At 37.3% G+C, this 24,384-nt stretch overlaps 1 protein-coding gene across 6 annotated transcripts in view; it reads left to right on the top strand.

Moving 5' to 3' along the window:
- Hdac9 (histone deacetylase 9) overlaps nt 1-24,384 on the top strand; it is an 885,718-nt gene that overhangs the window by 368,367 nt on the left and 492,967 nt on the right. For 5 of the 6 annotated variants that reach the window (XM_005377344.2, XM_005377351.2, XM_005377350.2 and 2 more), the window contains one exon: nt 19,386-19,448. In XM_005377344.2, the coding sequence (XP_005377401.1) occupies nt 19,386-19,448 (63 nt within the window). Of the gene's footprint in view, nt 1-19,366; nt 19,449-24,384 lie in introns of those variants that run through there. The other variant, XM_005377349.2, reaches the window with a different exon arrangement.

Raw genomic sequence — 24,384 nt, forward strand, 5'->3', positions numbered from 1 at the left:
CGTTAATAAACCTTTGCAGTCTCAGATAATTTAAAAGCACATACAAAAGAGATAACGATTACTTCAGTGTTTATTGTGAGCTGAAATTTATATCCTCTGTTTTCAAGATATTAGAGGATTAACAAATGCAGCAGAAGAAATGTGAAAATCACAGGCACAAAATGGTGAGATTTAAAATCATCCATAACGACAGTGTAGGCTGCCTAGAGGAGAAGGTAATACTATGGAAGATAAGGAAGAGCAGGGAGAGGATACAGGTTAAGAGAAGGAAGGAAAGGGGAGGGAGAAAGGGAAAGACATAAATAGAGAGATGTATTATAGGGGTATGACAGTCTTCATTTATTGGTAAGGTAGGATAGAAAAAATAAAGATAGGAGAAAAAGACAATCATAATTTTAAAGTTGCACTTTTTAGGAAAAATACAGCTTCTGAGCACAAAGTTGTCAAAAGTCACAGTGTCTTTTCTCCTGTAGGAAACTACCTCCAAAAACTGTTTACAAGTTTTAAAGATACGCTATGCCTTGAAATTAGACATAAGGTTCTCCTCCCATAGACTTCTATCCTCAGGATACAGCGTTAGTAAGCGGACCTGCAAAGGGTTTGCCTTCCAGCCCACCACATAGGTAACTTGACTGACAGTAGGGATACACATCTTAGATCAGGTGCCCAACCTGTGGCACATGTGTTATTGCATTTCTCTTTTACAACAAAAGATGTTAATGTTCTGGGTTTTTTTTCTTGTAAACTAAAAGCTCAGTATTCAAGTTTAATTAGTGTCAGCATTTTGTGACAAATAAGTGGGTTTTGGTTTGTGATTTGGCACTTTGTCTCTAGAAGGTTCGCCATCCTTGGCCTAGATGTCTTGAGGACCCTCCACCCAACACCGGGTAATTTCAGCCCTGGACCATAGTTCGTTTCACTCTCTTAGCACCCATCTGCTCTCTGAATGTGTGCTTCTCTCTGCTTTATGACCTCATCTAAACCTCTCACTGATGTGCCCTGAAAATTCTTCCAAGATGGAAGTCAGAAACCCACAAGAACAAAAACCTACCCCACTCATAGGTGGTGTGAGGTGAGGTCTCATCTCTTTGGGAGATCACCTCAGATCCCATCCAGTGACATTGGGAAGCATATAATGTAATTGAAAGACAAATTAAATCTAATAGTATTTCAAACTAAAGTTCATTGTATGATATATATTTACCATGTAGGTTTTGTGGACACTAAAGCTGCAAGCTAGTCCTGGTGCAGTGTTGAGTTTAGTGACAGCCCTTTGCCCAATAAAGCTCTGAAGGAGTTTGGATAATAGCAAGGGATGTTCTTCTCACCCAAAGAAACTGCTACCTTAGAAATAAATCTCTGAAAATGAAACATGAGGCATTTATTCTTCTGGCCGTCACCTTGAGCTCACACAAAGTGCCATGTCATCCAATGTTCTGTTTGTTAAACTAAAATTACTCTGCCTATAGATTGAGTTAACTATATCCTTAAAGTCATGTTTTTATGAAGATGTAAATATTAGTTTTACAGAGGGTGTCAAGCTCTTCAGAAACAAGTGTCTGGATAAATGTTGGTTTTTATTTTTAGTGTTGTTGTTGTTGTTTGACTTTCCATTCCCTCTATCTCTGAAGATATCCCACATCCTGCTTCCACTATCAGAAATTTATTGTTTTAGAAAGAGGTCCATTCTGTAGGCTCAAACAAGGCAAAGGTGGCAATTGGACAATAAATCAGTGCCTTAACTGTCAGCATGGAGATGCTTTTTTTCCTTCTAATTTTACGAACACTCTAGCCAGTCACCATGCCTCCCCGGTCCATGCAGCTGCATAATTATACATCAGATCTCCAAAATGAATTAGTTTATTTTTAAAACAGCTAATTGCCTTAGTGGAGTCATGTTTTACCAGAGGCACAAAAGGGCTTTGTTCATTGCAGGGAAATTTTCTTCTGGGATGAATGTGTTAGGCTGTAGCTTCTGTGAATGTCAGTGATAAACAACAAAATATCAGCAGAATCCACCAATATCACTAAAATTTCAGATCATCCCAGCGTGACTTCAGTGTTATTTACTTTCCATGTAGCTCTGTGTGCTCTTAAAATTAAAGTGGGATACTTAGCAGCCTTCTATGGTACAGTGATAACTAACAAGGCCCCATGATATATCCTTCTACAGCCCGTTTAGGTAGTTTCTGTCTACACCAAACTTTGTGATTATAAGGCAAAACTTACACGGCATGTTTAGGCTTCATGAATGATGAATGCTTATGAATGATAATTATTTGAAATTAAAATTTCTTCCTATTACACTCCTAAACATAATCTTTTGAATTTTGTTGTGGGTTACTATTTGTCTTAGTCTTTTTTCTGCTCCTATCACACAATACTGGAACAGATATTTTACAAACAACAGACATGTTTTGCTCACAGTTCTGGGTGGTGGGAAGTCCGAGGACATGGTGCTGGTATCTAGTGAGGGCCATGCGCTGCTGCTTCATAACGCGGCAGAAAGACAAGTAAGAGAGAGGAAATCAGCCTGAACTCATTATTTTTATTAGGAACCCACTCCTGCCATAATTAATACCCTCCCTGGATGGCAGCATAAATCCAGTCACCTCTCAAAGATTGCACCTCTATGTATTGTTACAGTGACAATTATATTTCAACATGAGTTGTAGAGGTGACATTCAAAGGACAGTACAATTGTATAAGAATAGAAGTGGCAGGTACAATATAATAGTCACTCTGCAGGGATAATGTCTCAGAAAACACCGATTAAAGGATGACTGCAACAGGTCCTGCAAGTTAGCATTACACTGGCAAGCTCATATCTGCAATGCCCACGAAAACTAAACCCTGACATAAAATGAGTAATCACAGTAGCAAGCAAGAGACAATAGCCTCGTGAACTTTAGCATTTTCTCAAAAACCAGATTAGTTAGAAGGATAATAGCAGACTTGACTCAAATATAGTCTTGTTAGTTATGTGGTTTGAACGTGTAGTAGCAAGAAGCGAACATGGATGAATCTGCCTCTAGGGGACTTCTGGCCATCTATTCTCAATTACTAAGCTCTCCGTTCTTGGGGATCAAATTGGTTTCCCCTTACACGCGAGTTCTAATGGAGCTAACTTGAATTAGAAAATGTGTAATAGATTTAGAGTTGGTCATAGTTGACTATAATGTATCTGCTGAATGAAGGATGTTTTAGTTAGCTTTAGTGTCAGAGAAAATGCATCACACAAAGGTGAACATCAGTGCCCACCTACAGCATGCTTTTGGGGAAAGGTGCTGGTTTCCAGAGACAGGTGAATGCCTGCAATTATAAACAGGTAGTCTTATTTTTCTTAGCAGCAGAATGTTCTCCTAGGAATTATTATGTGAATACTTTACTTTGAAAACGTATTCGGCATAGAAAGTGAGGTCTCCAGGGTGTAAACTTAAAAAGCAAAATTTCGCATTCAGTAGGTGGAGTTTCCTTAACTGCAGCTCTGTGTTTGTGGGTGGGAATACAACGCTGGAGCAAGAAATCAATCATTGAAGCAGTATAATATTATTTTTTGAGAGACTGTAAGGCAGAATGAAAAGCAAAATAGATGCAAGGATAAGATTACTGACTGTTGGGGGAAATATTAGGGAAAGGAGCAGATGTTCAATGGAGATTTTAAAATTGGGTTTTGCTATGTGGTAATCATCTGCTTTTCCTGTCACACTGTGCTGTAGTCTCAAGTACTCACTAATACATTAAGACAGAGAAAGAAATTACACTGAACTCGTCCTTTTAAAAGTTTAAGCTGGTAAACTTGTCTCTGAGGAATGCAACAAAGGCTAGAAACTTACTTCGTGTTGTGTTTGGGGCCAGAACTGAGGATCTATGTTTAGGCCCTTTCTAGCATTCATGATGAGTCTGAAATGTAAAACTGGCGAGGAGATTGCCACTTGACAAATTACACAAAGATTTATTGTTGGTGGTACTGGGAATCGAACTCATGACCGCTGAGCCCTATCCCTGGCTCAAGATTTATGGAATTAATGTTATATTGATTATTCAAATTTGCCATTCAAATTTGCCATTTTCACAAATGACATTTGTGACATACATTGATGGAAATCACAACTTTAGAACAATCACGGATTTTCTTTTGTCTAATGGTAATATTTCGTAGATTCTAGCTTCTGACTTTTCTACCAGTGGTATATTTATTATTTTTTGTTGTTGTTGTTGTTGTTTTTTTTGTTTTTCTCCGGTACCAGGAACCGAACTCACGACCTTGCGCTTGCCAGGCAGGCGCTTTTGCCGCTGAGCTAAATCCCCTGCCCCTGGTATATTTATTATTAAGATATTTTAATAGCAGTTCCAATAGTTTCATTTCAGGTTAAAATGTTTACTTATAATGACTGTCTGCATTTTATAATTCTTGCATTTGACACTAGAAAACAACAATCAGTCAATACTTTAATTCCTTGGGGGCTATAAACAGACATGAAGATTTCTTCAAGCATTAATCATCTGCGGAAAAGAAATTGTGCTTTTAAGTGCAATTTATTTCCTAATTCTCTGTCAAGATGATGGGCTGTTCATTAGCTCTTTCCTTTTATGTTACATTTTTTAATTTTAAAACCCACTTTTATTTCAAGTGCATAGTAATTTCTCATTGTTGATGGAGTTACAATGAGAAAATCTTGAAAAGAATATATTTAGTTTAAATTAAGCAAAAAAGAACACAGGAAGGTAAACTTAGCATGATTCAATTTAGGATTCTACCCAGAATATTTAGTTGTTTTAGAAAATGCAAAATGTTGTCACTTCAACTACAAATTTGAAAATAACGTAGCATTTGTGAAATGAAATGTCTGTAACAAAATTCTTTTGCTATCAATTATAAAAATCCCTATTACTCAACTCTTGCTGTTACTAGATTCAAGTTTTACCTATTCATCAGATTTTAAATTGTCTCATTGTAATGTAATATTTTATTTTCTAATTATAATATACTTAAAGATATTTTATGTATGAACTGGACATGAGAATCTCTTTTTCTGTGAAATTCCTGATTGTATAATTTAGACATCTTATTATTTGTGCAAATGTTTTCTAACTTCTTTGTAAATGTTAGTATACATTCTGAACACCAATTGTTGATTAAATTCAGTGTGAATGTTTTTTCCTAATGTTCCTAATTCTTTTTCTTTTTAAAAAGTTAATATGTGTGATAGTCACATTCATTTTGGGGAATTGCTACATGTATAGACCATATCTTCTTCACTTTCAGTCCCTTTATGCTACCCATCTTTTCTCTGTAAAAATGTCCTTGTAATCTTGTACCATATGTGTCAATCTTTTCCTTTAGGATTTATGTTTTCCTAACCGATTGAAATCTACCCATAATCTCAGGAATTTAATATACTCTTCTATATTTTTGTTGTAAAATGTTTACAGTTGTGAAATGTTTGTGTGTAAGAAAAGAGAGAAGAGAGAGGAGAGTTTGATGTAGTGGTCTCCTGATTTTGCATAGATAACTATCTTAGCACCAATTATTAATGATCTGTACTAAGTTGTTTTCCTAGTACTGATGCAGAGAAAGTTTCCAAATTTATCTGGGCCTAATTTTCGTTGCTCTTTTCTATTAGGTTATCTGTTTATACTTGAACCAATAACACAATCTCTTTACTGTAACTTACCTGACAACTCCTAAAATCTGGTCGGGCATATGCTCTCATTCTGAGTTCTTTCAGAATTATCATGACTTTACTTGGAGCTTTGCTATTCCATAAAAGTTTTGGAATTGATGTAAGAATGATATTAGTATTACATGTTGGTTTCCTTTCTGCCCGTAGTATTTTAATATTATGTAATATGTTAATAATTTATTAATGTACATTACATAATGTTGAGGTGTGAAAGTAAGCCAGTCTGTGCCAACATTCAATTATCTTAGATTAAGAGATTTAGAGAGATCTAAAATCTGCTAATTTTAGCTTTTTTTTTTCTCTTCTTTTTTTTTATGAATTCATCTCTGACTTTTTTCCTGGAAGATTGCCTGCTTCTTGAAGCACCCTTTTCTCCTTTCTATTTTTTCCCCTAAAACTGATGCCAGATAACTTTTTACACTTTTGCATGGAATAAAAATAAGTTGATTTTGAATATAGGTTTAAGACATTAATTAGCCACTGCAGATAGACTTCAACTTAAGACAGTTTGACTTATGATTTTTGACTTTGTGATAGTGTGCAAAACATACGTGTCTAGGAAAAATCACACTTTAGATTTTGAACTTTGATCTTTTTCTGGGACACTGATATGTGTGGAGAGAGTTCCCCAATGCTAGGCAGCCGCAGAATGCCCCAGTTCCCAGTTGCCATACAACCTCCGGGTCAACAGAGGGCGCTCTATAGTGTACAATACTTGGGGCTAAGCTCTTACATTATGTTCAGGTATATTAACTGCATTTTAAAATTACAATATTTTCAACATATGATAGCTTTATTAATTGTCACCCATTGCCAGATGAAGAGCATCTGGGTTTATCAATTAAATACTATACTCCCTATAGCTTGATGCTGATATTAAACATTTATGTCAGCACAATAACGCTAGAATCAGAGACGTATGATAACAGATAGTGTGCAGATAAAACTGAAGTGAACTTGGACAAGGTCATGAAGTTTCCCAGTAGCCTGAGCTGAGCTCACATTTTTACTTTTCTCTCATAACCATTCTGCCTGTAATGCATAACAAGATGTTAACGTTCAAGTTAAGCAATGACAATATGATGGACAATTCTCAAACCCAACAGCCTGGTCCAGCAGAGGGATTTTTACCTTCCTTGGGCCTCAGGGTCATGGGCCTACTGGTTTACCACAGTTTCTGGGGAGTGTGAGTGGAAAATAGGAAAGATAGGTGCTTAGGGAACAAAGATGGAGGAATGTTTTAGAGGTGGTTGTGGAGCTCCTCCTGTATGTCAGAGCTGAATATTGAGGAAAGCAAACAAAGGATGTTTGAAGATTTTCACTCTGTTGTACTATACTATATATTCTTGTAACAAAGCAAGTGTGATTAGTGAATAGAAAATAATAGAATATAAAGTGATGTTATTCATATATAATTTTTTTCTAGGCAAGAGAAAACCACAAGAGTAAACACACAATAACAACTTTCAGTAAAAACATGGAACGGAAAAAAAAAAAATCAATGAGCTGGTACCTTGCCAAGTGCAGCCGTTTTGAGCGTGCTTAAGAATTTAATACTCCCCGCATACAATGGTTCTGTCTGTGAGAGGCCCATGCCCAGCCTTGCCAAGCCATGGGCACATGGCAGGAGCCAGTGCCTCTGGTGCCTATTCAAGATGCAGCCCCTACCAGGAGCCCTTGGCATTGTCTCAGTTCTCACCACTGTTTCTCATGTGTCTTCTTTGCTCTTTGTGCATTGTCCATCCACTGTGACAGCCTCTGCTCGGCTGAAGTGCTGGTTTTTTGAGGTACGCAGTGGGTTGGAGATAGGGAAATTAAACTTATTTTCCCAATTAAAAGATGATAAATACTGCTAATAACGGTATATGCTACTATACTGATAATAAATATGGTGGTATGCTTACAAAATAACTTATATTTACTGAAAGTTTACTGAAAGCCTTACCATTCCATAAGGTTGTCATTCAAGGCACATGTGTAATAGAACGTGACTTTCATATGGTATGCAGTGACAATGTTAAAGCTACATGCATGTATTGCTATAGTGTATTATTTCCTTCCTAGTGTTCAAAAGCTATAAAAAGTGGGTGTCTATTACTTAGATATTACTTTTAATTTTTCATATGGGTTTAGTTAACTACAGTACTACTATAAACTACTGATATCTGTGGGACAGTTCCATAGGATTACACTTGGTTCTGTTTGACTACGAGAGGTTTTGTCACCATTAGTAAAATTATGTCAACCCAGGATCCTTTTGCATACCTAGAAAATTTCTTTTTAACTCATATTTGAAAAAAAGATGACAAAATGATTTAATGTGAGTAAAACCACAGAGTAGCTTGTTTTTCTTGGACAAAACAAAATCATATAGGACAAACAAGTCCTGACACAAACATTCAGTCCCTACTTCCTTGTAGATCTAGTGTACACCTTACTATATGGAGCCAAGTGCAGTCTAAATTTCTTCTCTTGCATAGTTCACATGCTAGATTTTTCTCTTGTGGGTGAACTACACTATTGTATAATTCTTTGGTCTTTATATCAACTTGTCTAGATCCTTGTATTTGCAGAAAAATGATTATTTTCTGTATCTTTAATTTTCTGTGGATCACTTTAAGTGCCAAGTCTTTGCCACTTAAATTTCTAAAAGTGTTTGGTTTTCTTCCAACATATTCGTCAAATGTCTTTTGCAAGTTATATATTCTTTAGATTTCAGCCCTCAGCCAGGGGCTCACTGAGCTTTGCATTTTCCCTGCAAAGTTTATTCAGCTCTTCAAAAGAGGAAAGAAGCATGCTGAACTAAAACGAGTGGCAGGACTGTGGACACTGTCGGGCCCTATCATACTGTTAAAGGGTCTCCTTGGCTGCCACATTTCATGAATTACTTTGTAATGATTTCCCTTTTATATGGATATTGTTTATATATTTTTATATTGATCTCAGCTGTCTTCTAACAATGGTTGATATGTTATTGTACTACCAGATCCTAGAAATGAATATGACTAGGATAAAAGTAATTTTAAAGGTTTAAAAACAATAAAGAACAAAACAGAAGATAGATGATAGGCAGTAGGGAAATCTTTCTAATGGGGGAAGGAGTTCAAGAGATGGAGGGACCGGAGGAGGTGGGAAGAGGGATGAAGAGAGAACTTACAATATTTTATGTACATGTACCAGCTGCACACAGGGATGTAAACATTATATCCTACAAACATGTACAAACAAAAATTTTCATAAAAACATGAATTACAAAGCCACTGAGCATTACCACTATTTGTTCATTTGTTTTTCACTTTTTTCTGGAGCAGTACAGCATATTTTCAGGAAAACAGTATTAGGAATCTGAAGACCTAGTTTCTCTTCTTAGGCCATAAGGTCAAAGCATTAGGTCGAAGTGTTAGGGAGGGAACATTAATCTTCAGATGCCCTTGGCTTCACAGCTCGTGGATGTCCCATCCAGTCACACTGGGCCTTCCCTGCTTCTGGTCACTCTGCGTGAGCACCTGAGGCCCTTCCCAGAATCCTATGGGAGAAGCTACATTTGTCAGGTCAAACAATATTTATTGTGTCCTCCGTACTGTAATGGCCTGTGGGTCACTTTTAAGTGCCAGGTGTGGTCCTTAGAGACAGGAATCCGTTCTGAGAAATGTGTCTTTGGTGATTTTTGTCATTGTCTGAACATCACACTGTACCTAAAGAAACCTACCCCACACCTAGGTTACGTGGTCTACCTTGATGTTCTTTACTTATAAACCTGTGCGGCATGCTCCTGTACTGAGCGCTGTGGTCAGAGGGAGCACAATGGTAAAATGTTTGTGTATCTAGACTTAGAAAAAGTACAGCAAAAACAAAGTATGAAAGAAAGAATGGTGCCCTTGTCTAGGGTGCTTGCTGTGAAAGGAGCTTGCAAAACTGGAAGTGGTGGGCCAGGAATATAGCTCAGCAGCACAAGCACCTGCCTGGCAAGTGCAAGGTCCTGAGTTCAATTCCCAGAGCCTCCCCCAACCCCAAGAAAAAACCTGGAGTGACTGAGGATAAGTGAATGAGTGAGTGGGGAGTGACTGCAAAGTACTGGGACATTGCTGTATGTGACTGGAGAAAGAATGGCTGTTATCAAAAATCAACCAATAACAAATGCTGGAGGGGCTGTGGAGAAAAAGGAACACTTCTCCACTATTGATGGGAGTGTAGACTGGTGCAACCACTGTGGAAATCAGTGTGGAGATTCCTCAGAACTCTAGGAATAGAGATCCTATTTGGCCCAGCTATTCCCTCCACCCTGGCTATATTTCCAAAAGAATTAAAGGCATCATACCACAGTGCTATATGCACACCCATGTTTACAGTGGCACAGTTTGTAATTGCTAAGTCTTGGAAACTATTCAAATGTCCATCAACTGAGGAATGGATAAAAAAAATGTGTTTTTTTTAATAACATGAAGTATTACTCAGCCATAAAGAAGGATAAACTTGAGACATTTAAAGCTAAATGGATAGATCTAAAGACCATACTCTTAAGTGAACTAAACCAGACACACATGTAAATATCATGCTGTATCTCTGGTGTGAGAAACTGACAATGCAAATAAGAACCAAAAAGTATAATAGATACTGTGAAATATGAAGAAATTATTCAAAAGGACAGGGAAACAGGTGTGTGTGTGTGGGGGGTGAAGGATGGGAAAAGAAAAACTGAGAAGAAAAGGATAAAATAGAAACAAAGCTTTGTAAATAAGGAGGGGAACAGGGGTTGAAGGGATGGCAGGGGAATGGGAAAAAAGAGAAACTAAGATATATCATGTACAAGTAGAAGTTTCTTATAATGGATATGATCATTACATATCTCTAAATTGTACCAATAAATTTAATAGAAATAAAGTCCACATTAATAGCTGTAGCTAAGTTTTCCACATTTGGCAGAATATCTCTCTTTTTGATCTAGGATTAAACAAATTAGGATATCTTTAAACCTTCCGGGACACCCTTAAAGTCAATTAGAATGTAGGGTACTGGAACGCTGGTGGTGTCAGAGGAGTGCTATCCGTGTGTCCTGTTCCCGTGGACGAGCTTTGTGGGAGCCAGCATGTCAACTAGATACTGCCAGCGGAACAACTGTGAGAACTTCCAAAACCCTTTCAGTAAATAAATCTCAGTGTAGAAATGGAAATGTTTTAAATCAATTCCTTGCAATAGCAAATGTGTTTTTTCTTGTGTTTAATCCTAAGAAAATAAAGCATTCTACATAGAATTTATGATTTTACTAGCCTATATGGAAGACATGAAATTTATTGTAGTGATAATGGGTACCATGGTGGTGGTGTATTTTATGGGAGGTTTGAACTCTTCAGCAAGAGGAAAACCAAGTCCAGAGATGACATTAGAGGAGTGGCAGTTAGTGGAGGGCTGACGTGGAAGAAGGTAGAAACTCTATGCCTGACTCTTATTTGTGAAAACAGCTATCAGTGGAAGTGTATTCATATCAGTTTCTTCATGTACATGTAAATAGGTTCATGTGTGTCCATTCAACCAACGCGTGCGGGTGTCTGTTGTTTTCTCGGGACAGGCGCGGATATGAATGATGTGTTTCTGTGTTTGACTTGCTGAGGTCTAGCCAGAAGAGTGAATAGATAACCGAAGTGTTCAAATGCACTGTAATTTATGTGAAGATCAGAGGACACAGGTTGGGCTTCTCACTTAGGATTGCTCGGGTTAGGGAGGGCTGTGTGTGGGAAGTACTTATGGGCAGAGTTTTGAAGAATGAAAAAAAATGTACTGCTTTTAGCTTTTGAGAAGATGGTGAACTGATAAGGGATTCTGCCTCCCTTCCGTGAACTTAACCAAATGCAAGAGATTTTTATGTTAGATAAAAGGAAGACAGTCCCAAAATATGTGATCTACAAAAGCCATACCTAAAATAAAGGTAGAGAGAAAATGAAATAAGAGGATATAAAAAAAATCTAACAAGCAAATATGAACAAAAAGAAAGTCTGTTGTACTAATTTTGAGGTAGAAAGCATTATGGGAAATAAAGAAGGACGTTATATACTAATAGAATGAAAATACAAAACTGACCAAATGGGAAAGAATGGACAGCGGTCCTGGATTATAAAAACAGCACGTGCAAAGGCATGGAAGGAGGAATTTGTGTGTGGGACACCAAAGCTTTGTGTCTTGTTGCATGATGGTGAAAAATAAATGGCTTAAGTATCTAAGTCAGACTGTGGTGAGAACATGACAGACCTTAGAGTCCCTTGTCTCCCTGCTTGAAATAAGAACAGACTCCTGGAATAGGAAACATTTCATGCTTACGGGTCCATATCATTAGGGATATTGCAATTGTACATGTTTGTGCTTTAGTTGTATGCTGTTGGTATAAATACTTTAAACTGTCTAAAAATAAGTAAATTCTGTTTTAGGGGGTTACAATTTGTTAAACTTGGTATTTGGCATCCAACTAGACTGACTAATGAAATCAAATTTTTATTGCAACATTAAAAATATTTCTGTTTTTACAATTAAGCATTCTAGAATTCTCTTGATTTCACTTGATGAGAGATCATGGCGTGGTACAGTGAGTATCAACTTGTCCTTTGTAGCAAGAAATCACACAAAGGTCTGTTGGTTGAGTTTTTTGTATTTCCTATACTTACATTAGCATATGAAAATTTTTCTTACCCTGATTCTAGCACATGAGTGAATTAGTTTGTGGTTTTCAGAATCCCATTTATTTCCAAGATGGTAAATACTAAAGATGCAGCTACATAAAGAGGAAATTTACTTTGCAGAGCAATATAAAATTACACATTTAATGCATAATGAATAGAGCAGATCAGAATACTACTACTACTTAGCTGGACTTAGGGACTTTTTTTTATGTTCATAACTCTATAGCCAAAAAATCGGTTCTTGTGTTAAACTGCAATTTCTGTTAAGAGTTTCTGATGTCGTGAATTCCTTGCACACACCTAGTGTACTTATCACGGCATAGGTCTGTCAAGGTTGATTCATATTTCAAACTACATGCTGTTTAGTAGAAAAATGATGCTTCATTATTAGTGTGTGTTGATGTGCACTTATCAGGCATATATAGCACACACACTGATGCAACATGCTGTCGACTTGCTCAGCTTTCTTATGTGAAATACTAGTAAGTTTTAGTTACAGAAATACTCAGTACACCAAGGGTGGAAATTGTGTTGTATGTTTCTAATGTGACTTTTGAAAGGAGTGAAAGTCAGCTCTCAGATATTTAGGCTCTCAGGTATTTATTTCAGAACGTTGAATGGAAATGGTAGACTCAGTGGAACCCCCTGATTAAAAGTAGGGCTTGAGGACCCTGGCCAGCGCAACCGACTTCCCTAGAAGCTCTGTCATGGCTACAGTTATTAGATCCACTGTTGTAGAGAGACAAGTGCATTTTATATTAACCTATCTGGTGCCATTACCTTGCAAGAAGGATATTTTATTTTTTTTTTATTTTTATTTTTTTTTGGTTTTTCTCCGGTACCGGGAACCGAACTCACGACCTTGCGCATGCCAGGCAGGCGCTTTTGCCGCTGAGCTAAATCCCCAGCCCCCAAGAAGGATATTTTAATATTTTGTCCACTCCAGTTCTACTAGAGAATGATGCCCACACTGGGGAGACTCTATGAGGTTGTTTCTCCTGTGGACCGTGGCCTGCCTGGCTTTTCCAGTGGTTAGTTCATGTGTGGGAAAACAGGAACACAAGGAGAACACAATATGTGAAAATAGAATTAAACCGTACTTGATTTCAACAAATGATGATTTTTCTAATAGGCACATTCAACTTTTAAAAAATTATCATTAAATCGGTATTTTAACATGAAACTCTGAAATGTGTAACAATAAATTTTTGAGATTTAATAATAAATGAGGGATTTAGTCTAGATCAGTAGTCTCTTAGTAGTATTCTGGAGAGGGAATCATTCATTGAGGAAATATTTATTGGGTGATAATGTGCCAGACAGTATGTTAACTTCTGGTCATACAATAGGAAGCACAATAGGTTATCTTTTAATGTTAATGAATGAAGCTTTTGTAGATAAAAGTACAGAACTCAATATTTATTCAACTACATAACTTTTTAAAGAATATATATTAGAAAAAGTAGATGAGTATCAGCTTTTCAAATATTTTAGTAATTTAAATCATAATTCCATAGAGGCCATTTTGGTTATTACTAGTTATAGTAATAATAGTTACCATTTATTGAATTCGTGTTTGCCAGATATGATACAGCTCTCTATAATTCTCATAGTAGCCCTACAAGATTTATTGTGATACTGAAGCTGTGATTACAATTAAAATTCAGGGAAGGTTGAAATAAAATTTAGTTTTACAGAGTTTCTTATCAAATTCTGTAGTAGGAATCACCTTAGGTGTCCTTCTTCTAAAACTGACAATGCCGTGAAAGTAGAGGCTGTGTCACTCCTGCTCATATCTGTACCTTCAGGGCTTGCACTGTGATTAGGAAATAATGTTCAACATATGAATGACTGACTTCCATACAAAAAACAGACTTCTCTTGATTCTTCCAAAAGATCGCTAAGTTTTACTTATTCCTCTGATTATATTTCTGTGCGTGATCAGATTGGTTTCTCTTTCTGTGGTGTTTGCTTGGAGCTCTGAGTACAGGGCTGTGCAACTTGCAAACACTCAGACAAACAGAACCTAAAACAGCAGCTCAACAAGGAAAAGCAGCACACACAGGCCCATCGCCTTAAAAGTACAGTGCTGGTCTCGTTTTTGCAAGAATCTGTTCTGGACAACCCTCCTCAGTCTCTCCATATTTTACATATTAATGCATTGAATTTAATTATTTTCATTTTTAAAAATTGTTCTCTAATAATACTTGCTAATTTGAAATTGCAGCAAAAAGATACTTTATCCATCTATATTTTTAGCCATCTAATTACTACTTTGGAAAGATGATCTAATCTTGTGGTTCTCAAACCCTCTCGTTCATCAGAATCACTTGGAGAGCTTGTTAAAATATAGATTCTTCCCAGAGATTCTGATTTAGTAGTTCAGGGAAAGGGTCTAGACTGCATGTCGAACCCTCTGTAATTTAAAAAAAAAAAAAATACACTAACTTATCAATCAACTCATCTCATTTGAAGGGAAGAGTTAGGGGAGAAATTATTTTCAACCAAAGTAAGGCCAGTGGCTCTAGGGTTTTTGCTATTATTGATGTTCTTTCATACAAAAGTCTTCCTGGAATTTTATTGCAGATGCGTTTTTGCTGATGGGTTCTGGCATGACTTTCTCATCTAAAAATTGTTTGATAACCCATCACCCTTTTACATTTGAGAAGAATCACTTGCAAATAAAGTGTCCAATATCCGCTGAAGTTCGTGCTGTTCCTCTAAGAGAAAATTCAGATAAATAAGATAATTACCCAAACAGTAATATACACTTTACTTTCTCTATCCCTCCTTCTCCTTGAGGACCTAAAAGTACCAAGTTTGTTGACCATAAACAGTTGTGTAAGACTTTATCCTGCAACAGTTTGAGAAATTGAGGTTTGGGAAAGAAAGAATGTCAGTGAATGCTTGAGTGAGTGAGGGTCATCATTTACTGCCAAGTAATTTGTAGCATTTGTGATAAAGCACAGTTCAGAATTTCAGGGGTTATTTTAAAGCTTAGACTCCAAACTCAGAGGATTCAGTCCCTTATGAAAAGTCTGCTTGATTAGAGATGAACAGAGGATATTTTGTGGTAGAATAAATCATATATACTACCTTCCCTGGTAGGGTCTTCTGTCATCAATAAGATTGATGTGAGAAAAGGTCATTGTAAACTAGAGGTCTGAGGATATTTCTGGCATCAGTTTTTCTAATACATTTTGTTATGTGGTCAAATATATTCATAAAAATCCTGATTTAATAACATGTTTACATTGGGATTTGATTCTCATTCCTGCCTTCTGTTAAATTGGGAACTTAGTTTATGCACTAGTTTTTTTTTTTCTGACAAATTTTACCTATATGAATGCAAAGTATTATGTTTATATCAGTTTCAAAAATTCTTATTAAAGTGAATTAAAATTAATTATATTGAGATTTTTATACTACCTTTTAAGCTTGATATTTGTATTAGTTTTTTTTTAAAGTCCTTAGAAAATATATCTTTTATCCCAAATCAGTAACACTGGTTTAGTAAATGCCCCAAAAGAAACTTAGTCACACTTCCTTACCAACATTATTGAAATGGCATGAGAATTAACTCAATTTTATAACATTTGAAATTTTAAATTGCAGCACGATGGTAATCCACACCTGAAGTGGTGATTTAGATGGTGCTTATTTTTTTCTAGAGATGAGTGGGATCTATTCTATATGTACAGTATGTGTTCCCACTAAAATTTTTTTTTCATTAGTAAGAGTTAAATGAAAAACTAGACTGCCAATGGGAAAAATACTGAAAGAATGCTGGGAGGAAATGTAAATAAACCTCAAGTTAAAAACTTGGTCAAAATGAAGACATATAGGAATGCCTTTTCCCGGAACCTTTGAGAAATAGGATAATTACTAACTCACTATTCTGGAGTCTGTTCTATTTTTTGTTTATGACAATAAATGCTTGGAGATCCTTTTTGTCAATTGTGGGATTGAGGGTGTAATTAAGCATAAAACAACAAGAGCTGTGTAGGCATATATTATGCCAGTATTATGATTGTGTTATCCCTCATAAGTTTATCATGGTTTTTCTATGTTTTGTTAAAAACATTGTGAACATTTAGACAGTGATTGTATTTGTCATCCAATGGTCACATTAAATTTTATTCTAAATATTCCAGAGAATTATTTGTTTGATTTTAGTAAGGAAAAAAAAATATTAGGACTAGAGAACATCAAGGCTAGACCTATGCGGTTAATTACCTGGGTTATCTTAAGCAAGTCTGTTTAGTCCTCCCTGGGGGCAGGGGAGGAAAGAGGAAAGGAAAATAGAAAGCAGGAGAAGGGAAGGGAAGGAGGAAAGAAAAGTAACTTGCTGAGCTGACAGACAGGTAGCTTGACTGTAGTGATTTCATGTGTATATTAAATCTGCAGATTGTATACCTTAAATATATAGTATCTTGATTTGTCAAATATACTTTGATACCAATGCTATTTAAGTGTTTGAGAGAATGAAAAAAAGACAGAAATATTGTATCCCCAAAGGTAAACAGATAAAATAGAGCTGCAGTGATAGGAGAGGCCAACCTCTTCTAAAGGAAACTAAGGCAGCTCCCAGCTCCCCGTGGGCCCCGAGCCCAAGTCTGAAGACCATCGTGGACAGTTTCTCTTTCCTCCCAGGTCTAAAATGTTATGTGTGGTAACCAAGTATGTCATCCTGAAGGAAATTTTTGCAGCCAGACTGTATCTCTCCCTTGAATGTTATGCCCACATTTCTTAACCTAAAGTTTGTAATATCAGGTAGAATCAAATTTTGTTACCTTCGGGTATGGACATAAGGTTTTGTTGGTTAGCTTAAGTTAAATGCAACTTGGATTAACCAATTTTAAAAAGAAATCTTGTAACTTATCTGTCCAAATATGTTTTTTTTTTTTTTCAGGAAATGTGGCATTAAACAGAAATTAATCTATGAAAGAGGGAAATTCAGCAGTGGGTTCTCTGATCAATAAGTTGACATATTTCTTCTTTTCACCACAACTCTGCGTGTGCTTGTCTCATACCCTGACCAAAAGCCTTCCTCCACCTGACTATTCTGGGGAACTTACAATACCTCCTTTTCTCCTTTCTTTGCCATTTGCCATCCATCCCTTAAGAATGATATCTTTCTTTTTGATCTAGTTCAGAAAAGCAGGAGAGATTCCATGACTGGTGGACTCGCACTTTTGTTCCTCTTGGAAATGTTTAGATGCTAGCATCTCCATTCAGGATGCAGAACAGAGAAATGATGTTACAAATGTACAACAGCGGGGCTGGGGATTTATCTCAGCAGCACAGCGCGGGCCTGGCAAGCACAAGATCATGAGTTCGATTCCCGGTACCAGAAAAAAACAAAAAAACAAAACAAAACAAAAATTACAAATGTACAACAGCGATCATACAAGTGTTACACTATCTAGTACTGTGCAGTGCATTTACTTTTTAAGTGAATGTCACAAAGTGTGCTGGTCTGGGATTCTATCAGCTGTTATCTATTTCTATAGAAAATCAAGGTTTATGTTTAAGCTACCCAGTGTGTAGATGAACACAGTATGTATCTGGGTAGTGAATATATCTGTCAACAAATGCAGATATTCAGTAATTCTGCATCCGTAAGGGAGTATCATTTTCTTTTCCCTTTCCTTTTCCTTTTGCAAGTAATATGGACTTAGCCTGAGAGTGCAGCATTTCAGGTCTAAGCCATGATTTTGTTTTGGGCATGTTTTTAAGACATAGTAGGAACTGGATGCAGTAAAATTGATAGTTGGTACTAAGATCGCATTAGGATTTCTGAAATGGACAATTGCCCTACATAAATAGCAAGTAAAACAAAATCAAGCCAGTCCTTCATAAAAATTTTATTCTGGGGTGTGCTTGTTTTCCAAAACTACCTCCACTAAATCTCCTGTCAGTGCTGAAACTAGAAGGCAGCAAAGCTTCTAGTGCTACAGCCAACTGCAGTGTAGCCAGAGAAACAGGCAACAAAAATAGAACACCAGGATTGCTGTGCGTGGGTGAGGCAGAAACCACATTATGAGCAAAAGCTTCCAGTATTATTTTAGAACCAATACAGAGCTCTGCACTTCTCTCTTCTCTCTTCCAAAAACACATACTACAAAAATAAAATGAAATTAAATGTATGTGCATTTGCCCTTTTAGAATTATGATTCTTAATTTTTTTTTCCTTGCCTTTCTTGCTTTGGACACGAATTGCCAGTATGGAAACAGTACAGAAAAAGCAAGCTTGGAGGGAGGAAAGGGTTAATTGCTTTTAAGGCCCTGCAACAGAGAATTATGGTTTGAAAGATAGAGGCTGGACAGCTGGGTTTGCTGGGGTATTTTTAAATGCATTAATGCAGGCTCCAATCACTCGGCCATGCTTGACCTATTTTTGGCTCAGGCCGACCATTGTTCTATTTCTGTGCCTGTGGGCCATGCTGTTGTTGATTCATATGCAAATGGATTATCACTGGCTTTAGCCAACTTGAGCTGAGAGAGACTGAGAAAGGGAAGAGAGAGACTCACAGATAGGAGAGGGGCACGGGCTGGAGCCACTTGCAGGACTGAGGGTTCTTGCAAAGAAACCCTAGCTGCCTGAAGAGCTATAAGCCAGGTTTAATTGGTTTCTTTTTCTCGTGGGTAGAGTTAAATATTTTTCTACTTATTCTGACAAAGAAATAACCTCGAAGCACATTCCTGTTTCCCACCTGCTTTTAGTTTCCGGGATAACCTAAAACTCCAGAGAGCTCTAGCATCCACTCTGTCCTTTCCACTTTGCACACAGGTTGGTCACCTGGGGAAAGTGCCCAGGTCTTTTTAAAAGTGTCTGTCCTCTGAGCAGAAAAGAAATCATTGTTGAAGTTGATCCTCTGCTGCTTCTCCTCGGGGAGGAGGGAGGACCAGCCAGGGTAGCTCCTGGGGCCAGTGCACTGAGCGGTGATGAATCTTTCATGTAGCTGAAGGAAGAGTGACTGGATTATGCTGCAGACAATTTACGAGAGTGACTCTTGTTTTTCCTCAGATGGGGTGGCTGGACGGGAGCAGCTCTTGGCTCAGCAAAGAATGCACAGTATGATCAGCTCAGGTAAGATCCTTTTTCATTACCGAGAGGTTTTCTGTTGCAAAAGGGCTAGCTTGGAAAATGAACTGAAGGAAAAAAAAAAAGCACCTCTTGTTAGAAACTGCTGCCTTTTCGGTGGGATGTTGGTGTTTTCTTGGTGCGGCTGTGGGGTTTAACTTAGATCCCTTCCATTACTGTTTCTGTGCATATTCTGAGTCTGTACGGGGACGGCTGCTTCTGAATGAAATTGCAAAGTATTGCCTTTGATGAGAGATGAGAGTGAGATAAGTAGAATAGAGTGGAGGGTGTTTTGCTTTACTATGCAGCTAGAAAAAGGAGATCTGTGCTGGTTGTAAGCATATGCCGAAAGGACTTTAAATCAGGTAAGTTCATACTGGAGCTTCAGTTTAAATCGCAGCCTCAGCCAGCCTGATGAATTTATATTTACAGTATGCATCTATTTATAGTCCTACCTTCTGAAATGTGCTTGCTGCAGAGTTTTAAAGGTAGTTTTGTTCTTTTTCATCATTTGGCTTTTTCTCCTCAGCACAAAATGAAACTGTTTAGGATGAAATGAAATTGTTATTAGCAGATGCTTATTTTAATTTTTTTTCCCAAAACATTTGGGAAGTCTGGCATTGTCAGGCAGATGCAGTGGCACACACACTTATAAATGTGTTAGAAGCAGGTGCAGTGTTTTAAAGGATAACAGTAACAGATTCCAATTTCTAGTTCCTCTGTGGATGTGCTTGTACCCTCAAGGATGTGTGGATGGGAGAAGGCGCTTCTCAGGGCAATATCATGTATTTTTAATTATTGCTTTTCGATGTGTTCTCTGTACCTAGTTCACAAAGCTTCCGGGGCTCTGTTTCTGTCCTCTTTTGAGTACTTCAAGCTGCATTGCCTTGAAGTTCTTCCTGAGATCTTCTAAGTTCCTTTGTAGGCTTAATCGTAGTTATAGACCACTGCCACGATTTACGTGATATGAATGCAACGTAAAGCAGCATTTATGTTGTAGAGCTAGGGCTAGGTATGCAGTCGGATATTCCACAGGTTGGCACGATGTCTGCTTTGGTGCTAATCCGCCTTCCCATCTGCAAATTCTGCCTGAAGCAAGTTTTCTTTAAACCTTGAATGATCATGATGATTTTAAGAATCTTCTGACACAACCTTCACATGAAATCAAAATAAAATATCAACTTTTTCCAATTTTGTGTTTGTAGGCTTGATGGGAATTCCGTAAGTGAGTAGTGTCTGTTTAACAGAAGTAAACCTCCCAGAATTACAGTAGTTTATTATCATTGCGGCTGAAAGCTGAGAAGGACTTGGGGACAGGTCAATGGGTATGTCAGGGATGGAACTGGTCACTTAGCATTAAATTTTGAAAATAACTGTTATAGATGCCTTTTCAGTACTAAGCATCATCCTTTCAGTCTTTGCCTCTGTGTATAAATTTAATATTTCTTTCAAATGGTAGAAACATGGGTGGGCTTATCAAGTAGCAATTGCCTAGTGCCACTAGGGCTGGCTACAGGTGTTAGCAAGCTTTGCTCTTTCTCCACGTTAGATAATCACACACAGCTTCACTCCCTTCTCAGTTAAGATTGTTATTCCCTGACAGTTAGTAATGTGTGTACAAAGCAGCAACATTTTCAAACAGGGCGGTGCTTGAGACTACCCATTCTGTTATGAGCTCTATGAAGCAACATTGAAGCACTAGCTATTAAATGATAAGTGATACGGTTAACATCAAGGCCCTAACCTGTCTGGGGTAAATAAAGAAACTCAAAGTCACCTTGTTTGTAAAATTTGAAACACAAATTGTATCCTTCCTGTGATGTTGTGTAGCATTTGGTTTTGTTTCCTGTATCATATCCTTAAGTTTAATTCACTGAGTCTTTCTTGTGTAGTTTCTGTGAGACACTGGTTCTCACACTTAAGTCACCAGGAGCATTCTGCAGAGTATAATGCTTATTATTCCACCCTTAAGCTCTCTGTTTCAATTGGTGACAGATAAAGGATGGACACTGCTTTTTCTTAAATCTCTCCAGCTGTTGTAACTGTTAGCAAACTGAGAACCACTGCTGTGGGGCTAGAGAACGGATGGATGATAGTGCTGGCGAGCCACCATCAGCACGGCTGGTCCTGTGTTGTAATCGCTAAATCAAGGGTGGGCTTCTCTAATATACTCTGTTTACAAATCCCGTTCGCCTTCCACCTGCACTGGGGACCTGGTTGTGATTCTTAGGAGGAAAAATGGATGGAATCTTTGGATCTGAAAGAGAGAAGTAGGCAGCAGTGCAGAGTGGTAGAGAGTGAGTGCTTGTCCAAAGAACCAAAAGTTCTGTAAAAAAAAAATTCTATTTCCCACAAGGTCGGCTGTGGGCTCATTGTTTAACTGGTTTGCTCATTTTCAAACTAAAGAATAATGATGTCGTCCAGCTTGTCTCTTGGCATTCTTATGAGGCTCATATGCAGCAGTAGGTATTTGAAGTATACAGTCACTATTATCTTTACAAGTTTTAATGACTAAATCTGAGTTGCTGGCTCTGCAGTGTCACGTTGTACTTTGCTGAACAAGCTGGCTAAGTTAAATTATAGGTTACAGGTCATAGGGAGAATCAATTTTTTATATCCATAGTCAGGTTTCTTTAGTTATGGTGTAAATCAGCCTTTCTTTGGTTATCTTGGTCTGATAAGTCTTTTCTGTACACAAATTGTGACTATGCATTAGGGCAGCATTTGTGTGTGTGCTCAGAAGTGTCTCACTGTATAATTAGTAATCAGAGAGAAAGTGATTGCTGAGTCTGTGACGAATCAGTGAAACTCTAGTAGCAAATTTCTCAAGATTATTTTAAAAGTTAGTTTTATTGAATAATTGTTATTAGCAATTCTCATTTTTTGTTCTACTTATATTGGCTATTATATGTCAATATATACTACTTTTGGTCAGAGCTCTTTATATGCAGTTGAATTACGAGTGCTGTACGTGGTTGCATGTTTTCTTAATACTGACCTGGTCAGGTTAAACACGTTAGGTAGAACTGAGATGTTTAGTATCTGGCTTTATATTGTAGTCCGATAATCTCCTTTTAGTTAAAAAACTGTCATCTAAAATTTTGGAATCCACTGTGAATGACACATTTTGCCACGTACATCTCAAATTCTGTGGCTCATGTAGGCCAGGATAGGTGATAACTGTGGCAGAAATTGAGGGAGGTACAAATATTGACTGACTGAGGTCTCTCAGCAGGGGCTGGCAGGATCGGGGGGTTTGCCTGTTGCTGGGCATGTTTCTCACCATGTTGGATGGCAGAGCTTTCCACGCAGTATTATGAAGGATTTCCCTAGAGTTTGTATAGAAGTAATATCAGATATAGACATAATAAGGAAAATTCAGTTTTCACCATGTGTTCATATTTTAGGGTAAAAAAGAAAAACATTTAAATGTAAATCTTGGATTCTTTATTAAAATGCATTTTGTCCTTTCCCCAATCCTTTGGTTCCTGTGTGTAGTATGAAGAGAAAGAGAATATTTTCTATTCAGTAGTCACTTATGTCTACTTGAAAAGCACAATCTAATTATGAAAATGTAAGTCTGTGAACTGTTAGTGTCGTGTGAAGAATCACTTCTAGTATTCCCCATAAGTACTACTTTGCCATTCTCAATCTCAGATTAGATTCACTGATAAGACTGTTATTGGTTGCAATAGTGGATAGGTATCAATCAAAAACTAGTTATAAATAGGGTACACTAAGATGGAGGACATGATGAATATTTCATGTTTCAGAGAATGACACAGGTAGTATGATTCTTACTACATCCATTAAATAACACATCCTTCAGACATCTACCATTCAGATTCTGAACTTAAGTTGTAACTTTAATTTTGGAGGTGAAAGATTTGAAAATACACTGAATAATTTCTCACCACTGTTAAATAATGAAGTAACCCCCCCGCCCCAAAAGTAAAAGCCAGGAAGCAAACCACCTCTACCTGGAACAATATTCAACATAACTGAGCAAAGAAAATTGTGTAACCCAATTCACCATACCTCCAAAACCAATAGCGGTGGGAAAAGATGGAAGTGGTAGTCTGATCAGAACAGAGACTCCTCTCCAGAATTGTACTGGCAAGTGGCAGCCATCCTGAGAATCCTAGCATTCCTAAATCTGGAAAGAAGCAAAATGAGTGGATTAACCTCCGCATTTTTGGTTGTCCTTGTTTTCCTTTGTGAACAAGGAATAGTAGAAAGGATCCTGGGGAAGAAACTGGAGACATGGAAGAAGGCAAAGAAACATGATCTCTGGAGAAAAGGTCTCAGAGCAACACTCCCAACTGGAGACCTGTTCCACAGCTCGTTGGAATGCGATACCCTTTCCTCAACTACTTTTAGAGAGTCCACAAATGAGAAAAACATTCACTCCTTAATCCATGGAATTGTCTCATAACTGCTTTCCACAAATAGCACCCACTCAGTAAGAAAATAAATTCCAAGGCTGTGGATTTAGCTCAGGGGCACAGCGCCTGCCCGGCAAGCACAAGGTCGTGAGTTCGATCCCCAGTACCGGAAAAAAACCAAGGGAAAAAAAAAAGAAAAAAAGAAAATAAATTCCATTAAGCAAGATCTCAAAATTGAGAATGATAAAACAGGAGAATGGGATGGAAAAGGAAATTTAGGTCTAAGGAAATAATGTGGAAATGAAAAAAAAAAAACCTTCACAAAACTGGTTATCAAAGTAGTAGGAAATGGAATAGATCCCAGTGAAAGTCTTTGCTGATAAGAAGGGAAAGGTTAAAATAACTAAAGTGATTGGAAAAGCAAAATAAGTTAATGTATTAGAGAAATGTCAGTATATTTTAAAGATAGAGAGCAACTAACAACAAAAAATAATGTGTCTCCTAGAAGCTGATATACCAATACAATGAAACTGAAGATACTTTTGCAAAAATGATGA

This window comes from Chinchilla lanigera, unplaced genomic scaffold, assembly GCF_000276665.1.
Source record: "Chinchilla lanigera isolate Chin_1 unplaced genomic scaffold, ChiLan1.0 scaffold00009, whole genome shotgun sequence".
Taxonomy (NCBI): Eukaryota; Metazoa; Chordata; class Mammalia; order Rodentia; family Chinchillidae; genus Chinchilla; species Chinchilla lanigera.